A 12,252-nucleotide genomic window follows, 5' to 3' on the forward strand; every position below is an offset into this window, starting at 1 on the left:
AAACATAACTAACGTTATGTTTATGACTCTGTTTTACCCAGTTCAGTAAAAATAAAAATAAAAAAGAGTAAATAAGCAAATAAGTAAATTACAGTTTACTTCCCCCCAATACATATATGTCATCAAGAAAATCAACATTAAAAAATAGGAAAAGAGGGGGTACAACAAACAAAAGAGATGCCGGGGGAGGAGAGTATAAAACTTCACAATTGTTTTAAGTTCTGGCAGCTTTCTTTCTAGTTTCTGATACTGTCATTATTTGAGCGCACCCTGGTGGAATAAACAGGATGTGTCATTGTTGTGTCAATAAATAGCCAATACTTATTTTTTTTTCCATTAAATAAGCACAAGAACACGTAGGCAAACACACACTAAGATAATTAAATTAATAAAAACATAAATATGTTTCCATCAGCCGTTTTAGAAAAATAAAATCTAAATAAAATAAATATAGAGGTGTCTTTTAAGAAATAAGAAAAGTATAGGTAAAGTAAAGTTAAGGGTATCCCCTTTAGTGCCTTATTAATTATTTAGCTTTGTGTATAAGGCCTATAACAGTTTTCACAGTTTGATTTGAACTTTTTGAGCAGTAGCTTAGCACTACCTAATTTTCATAGTAACGTAAAACGACGCATCATGTAGCTACTATTTATTTACTTACTTTTGCAAGCACATTTGCATAGTCTATTAATAAATCAGCCAATACGCTTATCTATACCCTCTCTTTATCTATAAATCTAAAATCTATAAATAGCTCAGAATAAAGAGTAGAAAGGCCAGAAAGAAAATAAGAGAATGTCGTTCCACCTGCTTGACTGCTCGTGCACGCCTTCGCTCGCGCTCACCTGAGATCCGGCGTCAGTCCTGAGAAACATCATGACGCGACACTTTTACTTCTTTATTCTCGTTATCACAAACTTCGCAGTTTCTTCAGGTAAGACAAATTCACCCATCTATGCTTGAAGCTTTCATACTCATGACTTTATTCATAAACAGCGGGGGAAGACGTACAAGAATCGTCGTTTCGCCGTCAACAAACTACACTGAACGTCTATTTCTGTTGTATCAGTCATACTGGGAAAATAACTTATTTCCAAATAGACAGCTTTAAACTTATTCTATTTAGGTTAAAGTAGATTAAAATGTAATTATCGCAGTGGTGTTACCAATATATAATAGCCCGATTGTAGTGTTACCAATATATATATCGTAGCCCAATAACTTCATGAAATCACAAGACTGTATAAACATAGATACAGCTAGATAAACGTAGATATCTATATACGTATCTGTTAATTTACATGTAGAAGATAAAATCAATATACATAATTTGAACAAAACTAGCTCCTGCAAATGATCAAACTCTTAGATAAGTCATTCAGAAATCTTTCAGTATTTATTTGCTGAAATAATTGTGGTATGTGCTTTCAGTCCAGAGCACAGACCAGGCTTCATATGCGAAGAAGTATGATGTGGTCAAACCTCAGCTTCTTCATGAGCGCTGGAAGAGGCACGCAGACCCTCCACACACACCTGCACAGGTATAAAGCACTATTAACAGTGTCTGGAAGTATGATAAAGATGGTGTTTTCCGCATGCTTGAAAATAATTTGTCTGATTTTTAGGATAGACACGCTGATAGCATTTCATACTCGGTCAGGATTGACGGTCGTGAACGTATACTGCGCCTGACAAAGAACACGTAAGAACTTCAGTCAAACTCTTTCTGTTCTTTGTTGTTTAAGGATTGAAAATTGTAATTTGATCTCTTCACCCAGGCGCTTTTTATCGAAAGACTTTGTGGTCTTGTCTCACGATGTACGGGAGGAAAAGAAAGTTTGTGCAGAAAAACTGGTGAGAATTGAGAATTTTTGTGTCAGAGCTTAGACGTTAAAAATACAATAGTCAGTGGACATCTAGCCTTGAGAGCAATTAGTCATGTGGAAAATCATTAAACAAAAGGTTAACCTTGACATAGTATTGGAAAACGAGCTGTACCCGTGCTGGTGTTTTTGTTCCAGGAACTATGTTATTATCAAGGACACGTGGAGGGTTATGAAGACTCCCTCGTAGCTCTTAGCACATGTGAAGGTCTCAGGTAAGCACTTACACTTTCACTGTCTAAAATGCAGGCTTACTTGTTATCTGGGTGCCATCATTTTGTTTTGAAACTATTTAAACTATTGAAAGTTATTGCTGTGCTAGCATGGCAGCTCTGTATCATAATTCACACACAATTTTTGCTTTTCTTCTCCACAGTATTTGCACGTATAACTCACAAAAAACACTCTCTTTGTCTGACAGCGGTCAGACTTTTTAATAGTTCAAGCTAAAAATTAACGCGACAGTCAAACAGACAAACATTATGAAACGCATATACCTGCATATTAAATATTTTTGCATACTGAAAGCAGGGGTCTTTTCAGTTCTTTTTTATAATGCATCTAACAATCTGTCTGCCTCTACAAAGAAGCAGATTTTGTGATGCTTTGTGTTGATTCTTGTGCATAACCTAAAATCTTTTCTAAAAGCTTTTCTCAAACATTAACACTAGACTATATTGCTATATTGCTTTATTTGTTTTGCGCTTCTAAGTTAAAAATGACCTCTATTAAATATTGATGCTTTTATTCTTATTAAATTATTTCAATTATTTTCCATTTCAATTATTTCAATACGATCATCTGACCTATTAAAACAAAGATGTTTTGTGTGTAGGTGGTTAATGAAATTAAAATGAATTGAATTTTAACAATCTAAACAAATAACAGAGTAAGCGTACTTCGACAGTGTGTAAACTAGTAAGAAAATTTTAGCTTGTGATCATTGCAATTTAAAAAAAATCATTGCAGTTTATTTAATCCTGCATAATTACTGTATGTGCTTATTATAATCCAGAGGAATTGTAAAGTATTAAATATAGACAGAAAGGCTGTTTTGTATAAATAAATAATGTGTAAAACAAAGTGTGAATAAAGATATTTACTGTTTAAAGTAAGTAAAAATAGAAGAAGGTTTTTTATTGACCGGTTTCTAAGTTTGTTTTGCTTAATAAGATAGTGATAGTGTAAACAGCCTTTGACAAAAATATTAAAATGATTTGCACTCGGTATAAATAATAGCACTTCATATAAGCAAGTAAAAGTACTATCAACCTGTTACAGTATTGTTAGTTTGTAATGTTTATTGAGGGCCTTTTGGTCAAATACAAGGTTTTAAACACTGTTAAATTTGTTTCAGGGGAATCATTTTTATTGGCAACGATAGCTATGGGCTGGAACCCATCATGCACTCCAAAGCCAACGAACACATCCTCTTCCTGTTGAAGGACAGTCAGTCAGAGCCATTTGTATGTGGACTGGCCAATGAAACGTCTTCCAGGGAGGACCACTCTCATTACGATGACATGTCCAAGTTTATACGGGTTGGGAAATATGTCTCGTTCTTATACGAATGCTTTTATGTTGCACGAAACAAATTTGACTTTTCATTTAATCTACTTAATCTGCAGAAAAAACGAAACTTGCCTCAGACCAAATATGTGGAGTTGGTGTTAGTAGTGGACAACCAAAGGGTGAGTTTTAGACAGAAGAAATGTAGTTTTTGGAATTCTCTGACCTGACAGATGTGTTTCTGTTTTCAGTTTGTCTTCAAGAACAGTAATAAAACTGCAGTGCTTAACGAGGTGGTCCAGTTGGCTAACTTGCTGGATACGGTAAGAATTGTTGCTACAGAAGCCCAACCCTAACCTCCGTTAACGTTTTAAGACCGTTGTAACGTATTCCAGAGCAGTTTTTAATCATGATTGAATTTATAGACTGATGTAATTAAATATTCATGGCAATTTTTGTGTTCACCTCAGTATTACAAACAGCTGAATATCCGGATAGCACTGATCGGACTGAGGATTTTTGAAAAGGAGAATCCCTTCAGTGTAGATGGCAATCCTGGGGATGTGTTGGGCAGGTTTGTGCAGTGGAGAAAGACAGATCTGCTACCTCAGCTTAGGCATGACGTGGGACAACTTATTGTGTAAGTACTTCACCATATCCTGTAGCTTTGGTCGTCCAAGAAATAGTTCACTAAAGTATTTTTTTTGCTCTTGAGCAATGACTGTTTCCTGTCAAATGAAAGGAAATCGCGCTCCAAAATCACACTGTTGGTCGGCCCAGGTCATGTCTGGCCAAGATGGCTCATCACACTATTGCTCCATCCGCCATCAGTGTTTCAACCGTAATGTGAAGCTACAAGAATACTTTTTGTACAGAAAGAAATCAAAAATAACAAATTTATTCAAAGATTCGTCACCATAGTGCCATCCAGTGTACGCACGTTACATACTCAGTTCTGTGTTAGACGCAATTGAAAAATAAGCTGTTTTTATAAATCAAAGAGTAAATGCATGTACAAGACTTTAAATAATAAAAAGAAGAAGTTTATCTGTAATGAATCAAAATTAAAAATAAAATAAATAAAAATCTAGAAAAGCTTTATTTGCAAATGTGCCCCATTGTGTAAGACAGACTTGCAGACAGTGCATCCACTAGGAACCAAATACAGGAAATACGTGCAAGTAGACAAGTGATCCGTGACAAAGGTTGCAAATGAACAGTAAATGAAAACGGCACTATGTCAGAATTCTTAGAATTCATGAAAGTAGGTGAAAAGTACCCACATGACTTATTGCTTACAGTGAGGTTCTGCATTGCTCATCCCAAGAATCTTACTCTCCAATGAAGCCACAGGAGAGGTTTTGGGAATGGCAGTGTAGCAACCCAGCTGATGCAGGTACATGCAGGTACATGACAGATCATGGCAACGTGACGCATGTTGAAAGTCTAGGTTACATCCATACTTTATTCAGACTATAATATACTTTGTAAGTTAAGTATATCAGTAATGCAAAAGATGCACTTATTCAGAGAGTATATGATTTTGAATGAAGCTAGGGTGAGAATGATTAGGAAAGAGGTAACAGAAAATAGACAACACTGGTGCCGTTCTTTTCAGACTAGAATTGTTTTATTTATTTTAAGATGGTTAGATCTCTATCCTCATACCCTATTTGCTTGATGTGACTGGCCTTTAGCAATTGGCCTTTCTGAATTCTCCAAATTGCGCATTGAATTTGTCTTGGTTCTCACAGATGATACCAGATGTCATTGATTTGGGACCTGTGTATATTGTAAGTAACGTGATCTGTGTTTTTGTTTCTTAAAGTGGCCGTTCAGGAGCGTACACCGGAGGTGTGCTCGGCATGGCCTTCGTAGGGACAGTGTGCTCTGCTAACAGCGGCGGAGGAATCAATGTGGTCAGAACATTTTTACTGTAATATTAATACAACTTGACCTATATTTGAACGCTCTTAAGTATTCTGAGGCCTTTAGGGCTGATAGTTTTCAGAAAGCAGTAATCTAAAACCTGCATGATTTATTGATGAAAAGGTGTGTTTGTGAACTGGTTGCCCGAAGGAAGACAAGCAACAGTTAATTGTTAAAATGTAACCAAATGAAGGCTGTATTTGTTTCTTTCTGTGCTGAGCTGCTGCATATCTTTTGCTAATACATTAAGATGCGTATAACAGATGCAAGAAATGAACTCTAATGTTATGCTCTTTTTTTAATTTTCTCTGTTATATTATCACAGTTTAGCAACAACAATCTGCAGGCGTTCTCTACGGTGATTGCCCACGAGCTGGGCCATAACCTGGGCATGAGTCATGACATCACTGGCTGTAACTGTGGGAACTGCATCATGGCACCCACTGCCGGGTTAGTGGCTGCTATTTAATAATTAATGCAACTACTGTAAACATTTAAAACATAATTCTGAAGTTCTGTCATTATTTGCCAAACCTCACGTTATCTTATGTTCGTATGTTTTTTTAAATATTTATTATTATTATTATTATTATTATTATTATTATGTGAAACACAAGTGTTTAGTGTTTAGTATTTTTTATAGTTTACAGTCACATGATGGCCTAAAGATTTTATTTTAATAGAATATCTAATTATATTGTTCATTTAACTTGTTAAACAGTAACAATTGTTAAAAGGTAAAATACTAATGACCATCCTTAATATGTGATTTGTGATATACATTTACTTTTAATTAATGTAATGTTGTTTTCCCAAATTATAATCAATAGTAGTGAAAAATAAAACCAAATAGCGCATATATATATATATATATATATATATATATATATATATATATATATATATATATATATATATACCTTTAATGTGAAAGTAGTAATTCAATTAATTAATTACAGTACTAATTACACATTTCTGCACAATGCATACACAATTTATCCAAGATATTGAAAATATTTTTACCTTCCTAATCTCTCATGAAAATTTGGTTACACATGTAGAGACCAATTCTCACTATTAGCTAGCTGCTGTGTTTTAGATCCCCTGTTCTAATCCCATGCCTAAACTTAACAACTACCTTGCTTTTAATAAGCAGCAAATTAGGAGTTTATCGATGCAAACGTCATAGTAATAGTAAGAATAGGTTACAAAACTGAAGTGTGACCAAAATGTGTTTTTCTACAACAATCCTTTCCAGCTAGCCTCTTGACTTTATTTTTTGCTTAAAAAAGAAAGACGTGTGATTGTGAAAGTAAAATGGGTGTAGAGCATTTAATTTTAACCTAAATTAGAGAAAACTTCTTGCTGTCCTTGATGTGCTGTGATGTTGTGTTTGGGTGTAAACACAGAGGGGCGACTACATTCAGTGACTGCAGTGAGAAAGACTTTGAGAGCTTGATTCAGAGAGGTGGAGGGGCATGTTTGAGGAACTCACCATCTCAAAACAACATCATCACGGTGCCCAGGTGTGGGAATGGCATTCTAGAGAATGGAGAGGAGTGTGACTGTGGCACACCACAGGTATCTTTCAAAATTCAAGAAATTTTAATTTCCTGTTTAACAGTACACAGTCAAAGCACAGAAGCATTCCAATTGTACAAACTTCAATTTAAATAGTTTACTTCCATAGAAATATTGTGAGTTGCAAGCAATTTTATTTCCAATTCTTTTCTTTTTTTTCTCCAGTATGAGTTTATGAAGTTGTAGCCACACAAGTCTTTTTATGTGTGTGTTTTAATGCTACAACTATTGCATGTTAAAGGCCCAGTCATCAACCGTAACCATAACCTTGCCTTGTTGCTGTTGTGCTGCAGGAGTGCAATAATAAGTGTTGTGATGCCGCTACATGCACCCTCACCAAAGGCTCGGCCTGTGCCACAGGAAGCTGCTGTGAAAACTGTCAGGTGAGCCTCCGTCACACACATTGATCTAGCTATTTAAAGGAGAATATACAAACTATTCTATTGTTTTATATGATGTTAAACACGTTTAACCGTTTTTGAATCCATTCAGCCGATCTCTGGGTCTGGCGGAGCACTTTTAGCTTATCGTAGATCACTGAATCGAAATAGACCAGTAGCATCAAGCTCACAAATTAAGAGTTAAGATATTTTTTTCTATTTAAAATATGACTCTACTATAGTAATATCATGTTCTAAGACCGATGGAAAACGAAAAGTTGTGATTTACTATGCTGCTATGGCTAGGAAGTATATTCTTTTTGGTCATTACATCAGTTACATTACATCACTTGCTCACCAGTGGAATGGAGTCATGTAGATTACTTGTTGATTATTGTGATGGTTTTTATCAGCTGTTTGGGCTCTCATTCTAAAGGCATCCATTCACTGCAGAGGACCATTTGTTGATCAAGATTTTTTAAGCTAATGAACAAAACTTTGAGATGTATTCTCTGTGAAAAAAATTAAACATCTGGTTTATCATGCAGATCAATGTGGCCGGCACACCCTGCAGACAGTCTGTTGACCAGTGTGATCTGCCGGAGTACTGCATTGGAACATCCCCATTCTGTCCGGCAGATTTCTACATGATGGACGGCCTCCCGTGCGCAAATAATGCAGCCTACTGCTTTGAGGGCCGTTGCCAGACGTTTGACTACCAGTGCAAACAGCTTTTTGGCTCAGGTACTTCTCATTGTTCAAATATTTTATCTCTTTATACTGGGTGATAATATCTCATACGTTTTCCTTCTGTTGGAAAGCGGTCAACCTTCAAATGACATGCTGTGGTTTCAAGTTTTGTATAAAGCTTGTTTTGTATGTTTGAATTCATGTGGCGATTTATTTCTTTTCTCTGTATCTCTGGCTGTTCAGAGGCGATGAAAGCAGACGATAAGTGCTTTAATTATGTTAATACTCTTGGCAATACGTTTGGGAACTGTGGATACTCTGGGTCTTTTCCGAAACCTTGTGAAGTACAGTGAGTACCTCGTTTCATTTTTTTATCTGTCAAAGCATGCATGTTTATTATTATTATTTAAATCTATCAGTTGGTGTAAGTGCAGATAGCCTCGTGGGCAGCAAGCCCGACATACAGCGCCTTTGAGCTACGGGCATCCTGTGTACAAATCCCGCCCCCCCCAATCTCTCCCGCTTTACTTCCTGTGAGAACTGATCTGTCCTATGCTAATAAAGCAATTAAAAAATACTGCCAGTTGGGTGGTTGATTCAATGATAACTATTACAATCCAACAATGCAAAAATACAGAAAAAAGGTTTTGAGATTTCAGTTAAATTAAACTACAACTATCTGCATTTTATCAGTATTGTACCATAAATATATATATATATATATATATATATATATGCATATAAGTTTTCAATTATTTTCCACCATATTTAAAATGTAAAAATTTACTTTAAATACATTACACACTGATTATCAACACTTTACATTTTAGCTACTGTGATGAAACAATATTTTACTATTATTTTTAATAAAAAACTATTATTATTATTATGTAGTGGCTATTTACACTGTGTAAGTATTAAAGTACACTAAGTGAATATACCAATTAGATGCTATTTACACTAACTGCAAATAGCAATGGATTTTTAATTTTGGGAACTGTGAGAACAGTTATAGTGAAAAGAACAGTACTAAGTGCATATATTTTCTGCTATTTATGCTTATTGCAAATAGTGGCAATTATCTGCACCTCAGGATTGTAATACATTATAAAACGGTATGCAATAATAAATAACTTTTTATTAAAATTATTAAATGGATGCCACCTCATTGAGACAGTAAAGCACTCCCTACACCTACCCTATCCCTACCTGATACTTTTTAAAAAATTTTTGTTTGCAAAAAAAACAGGTTTGAAGGTGGATTAGTCACATCAAAAAGAGTATAACACATACCATCTGCGCCACTGGACTGGATTGTCTTTTTTAATTTTGGCTAGCCCAATCCTGTGTTAATGGGTATAGATAGTGTAAATAGCCTCTGCCAAAAAGGTGGACTATTTACACTTGTGTAAATAGACACTGTGTTATGTATATTTTGACATATTATTGTATTCCAAATATGTATTATTTGCTTCAAATTGATTGTTTATTGTAAGAATAGGACAGTGTGTAGACAGGAAGTCAGGAAGTTTTTCTGTTTTTTACAGAAATGCTATGTGTGGAAAAGTCCAGTGTGTATTCAACAGCAACCGCCCACCGGCAGGAGCGACGGTGAGCGTAGTAAACATAGAGGGGAACACAATCACCTGCATGAACGCTGACTTCAGCATGGGCCCGGACGTGCCAGATCCAGCCTATGTCAAGACTGGCTCGGCATGCGCTCCTGGAAAGGTTAGAATCGACAAAACAAGACACCGGTGTCGATCAGTAATCGTGGTAGCCGCCTGGGCCTGTGTGATGTCACACCACCAAGAATCTGAGATAAACTCGATTTAAGAAAAAGTAATCATTTATCATAATAAAAAAATAGGATGGTTGTGCACACATACTGCCAACACGCATTTAAGTTCAATCAGTGACTTTTTTTTTTTTTTTTTTTTTGGACTCTTGAACCAACAATGATCATACCAGTTGGAGTTTTATCCTCTAATTTTTTTTTTTTTTTATAATTTATGACCTTTAAACAAACAGCTTAGTCCTGTATTTCTCTCTCAGGCGTGTTTGGACTTTACCTGTTTGAATTCATCGGTTCTGGATCAGAGTCAGAAATGTGACTCCCGGAGAAACTGCAGCAGTAATGGAGTAAGTTGTTACTAACTACTTTTAAATCCGTGTTTATATGTGAATAACCTGTACTGATGAATCAATCTTTCAATACTTTTTAGTCTTATTTACTTTTCACTAAATAACCAGTTCATCCGCCCTAAATGGTTTTCAATGGTGTGGTTTTTCTTATAGGTATGTAATGATCAGTTTCAGTGTCATTGTAATAATGGCTGGGCTCCACCTAACTGTGACAGAGCCGGCAGAGGAGGAAGTGTCAACAGCGGCCCTGCACAGATCGGTACAAGCACATATTTAGAGTCTCAGTCTCTAAATAAACAAAACGCACACCAACATGTTTTTATGGTTATATCATCCCTTTGAAACTGTTTTCTCATAGATTACTCCCTGAGAAATGGACTCTTGATCTTCTTTCTTCTGGTGGTGCCAGTTTTGGTGGTCTTAATAATCATTTTTCTCTACGTCTTCAAAAGAGACAGTCTCAGCCGTTGTAGAAAGAGCCGTCCTTCCAAAAGCCAAAGGTCAATCAGTTATGCTGTTTGTTTTCATGACATGGAACTTATGTGTTACTTTCAATCTTTGATGTTTTAATATCGCTTCTTTCATTAGTAAACAGTGACTGCTTTACATGCATATCAGTGTTTCGATATTAAGCAGAATATACCAGTACGTTCTGTGGACACTAATCATGACATGACATGCGTGTTTATGACAGCTGTCATTACGTGTCGTTCACTCAGTTACGTAATTTTTAATGCAAAGATGTTTTATTATTTGAGATGTCTTTTATTATGGGCTAGGGTAAGGGTAGGGTTATGTTAGGGTTAAGTCAAATGTCAGTCTTGTGCACACCCCTTCAAGTAAAGTGTTACCCAAAAATTATCGAAAACTGTTGCCAAATCTTCTGACATGAATCATATTTTGTTTAATATTTTACGACAGGTCAACTGCAACAAATGGTCCATCAAATGGTCCATCAACTGGGCAAACAAACAGCAATACAAGATCGTCCACCCCACAGTCAAGGACAGAGGTTCAAACCATTGCTATTTTACTCTCTTTGATATTCTATAGTATTTTTTGTTAATATTTTGAAATAGACGTTTTCATAATATCCTTTTTTTTGTCTATATAGCATTTATAATCGTTTTTATGTATTAGTCTTAGTTTGATATTTTAAGCGTTTCTATTCTTTGTGTGTGCAGATAATATAGACATGTACCAGAGACTATTGACAAATTCATAATATCTTGCTTTGACTTTCACGATTCTACTACTGTATGTCTTCTGCTGATCATCTTTATAGTAACTTTGATCATTTAATTTGTTTCTTACAGCCACCTAAACCAGCAAATATAGTGGATACCTCAGTAACACAACCAAGGTAATACCACTAAAAATATCAAACCAAGCATACGTTTTCTGTGCTTCCTATTGATATATTTATCATAACTCTGCTTCTCAATCTCACAGACAAGGGCCAGGAGTCCCCAGACCAATCCCACCAAGACAGACCCAAGTACCAGTATGAAGAAGGCTCGATGTTGCAGAGTTGTTGCTTTTTGTATTGTATTCTTACTTGACCCACTTTTCCAAAGAATTCTTCAGCAAACCTGCTCTGAATTGTCATCACCTTTTCTAGAATTTAAAACAAGATGAAGGACTTGTGCTGTTCTGAATTGGTCTGTAAAAAGTGTATGTTGATTATAATTATTTAAAACAATGTTTACGGAAATGTATCTCTGACAGTATGACCTCTGAAAACACATGATTGTTGTTCATATTTATTACCTTTTGGGGGAAGAATGTATTTACCTGGATTAAGATGCACTGTAATCCTGAGTTGAGTTCAGTGCTTCATCCAGTACAGCAAACTAGAAATTTGTTAAAGATTTTGCCTATTTGGTCATTTTCTGAATCCACGTTTACTGCCTTTTTTAAAAGAATGATGTTCTGTTAGTTAGCTCTTTTAATACAGTTGTAAAATTTGTAATTTTACCCACAAAATCTCTATTTTATATGCACCATGAATGTCAAAATGAAAATAATAAAGTATGTTCTATATTAAACTGTTAAACTATCGCGCTTGGTCTTGCTTACTTCAATACCTCAGGTATGAGAAATTTTCTGGATTCTTTGAAAGTTCATTTACCTAT

The 12,252-nt window shown here is 35.4% G+C and overlaps 1 protein-coding gene across 1 annotated transcript; it reads left to right on the forward strand.

Moving 5' to 3' along the window:
- The first annotated feature begins 796 nt into the window (after positions 1–796).
- zgc:174164 (uncharacterized protein LOC570656 homolog) lies at positions 797–12,178 on the forward strand. The gene is made up of 22 exons (XM_043253068.1): positions 797–934; positions 1,432–1,541; positions 1,626–1,702; positions 1,779–1,854; positions 2,022–2,098; positions 3,241–3,424; positions 3,512–3,574; positions 3,644–3,715; positions 3,863–4,032; positions 5,221–5,311; positions 5,647–5,771; positions 6,731–6,902; positions 7,196–7,285; positions 7,831–8,026; positions 8,216–8,321; positions 9,520–9,703; positions 10,028–10,114; positions 10,271–10,376; positions 10,476–10,617; positions 11,039–11,129; positions 11,434–11,480; positions 11,570–12,178. The coding sequence occupies exons 1-22, from the start codon at positions 877–879 to the stop codon at positions 11,625–11,627; spliced, it is 2,382 nt and encodes a 793-aa protein (XP_043109003.1). The 5' UTR covers positions 797–876; the 3' UTR covers positions 11,628–12,178.
- Positions 12,179–12,252: the final 74 nt, after the last annotated feature.

This window comes from Puntigrus tetrazona, chromosome 12, assembly GCF_018831695.1.
Source record: "Puntigrus tetrazona isolate hp1 chromosome 12, ASM1883169v1, whole genome shotgun sequence".
Taxonomy (NCBI): Eukaryota; Metazoa; Chordata; class Actinopteri; order Cypriniformes; family Cyprinidae; genus Puntigrus; species Puntigrus tetrazona.

Bases quoted from the DNA above. Each gene is read 5' to 3' on its own strand.
- zgc:174164 (XM_043253068.1), top strand. From the start codon at position 877: ATGACGCGACACTTTTACTTCTTTATTCTCGTTATCACAAACTTCGCA. The intron at 1,703-1,778 runs GTAAGAACTTCA...CTCTTCACCCAG, and splicing joins CTGCGCCTGACAAAGAACAC to GCGCTTTTTATCGAAAGACT. The intron at 3,716-3,862 runs GTAAGAATTGTT...TGTTCACCTCAG, and splicing joins TGGCTAACTTGCTGGATACG to TATTACAAACAGCTGAATAT.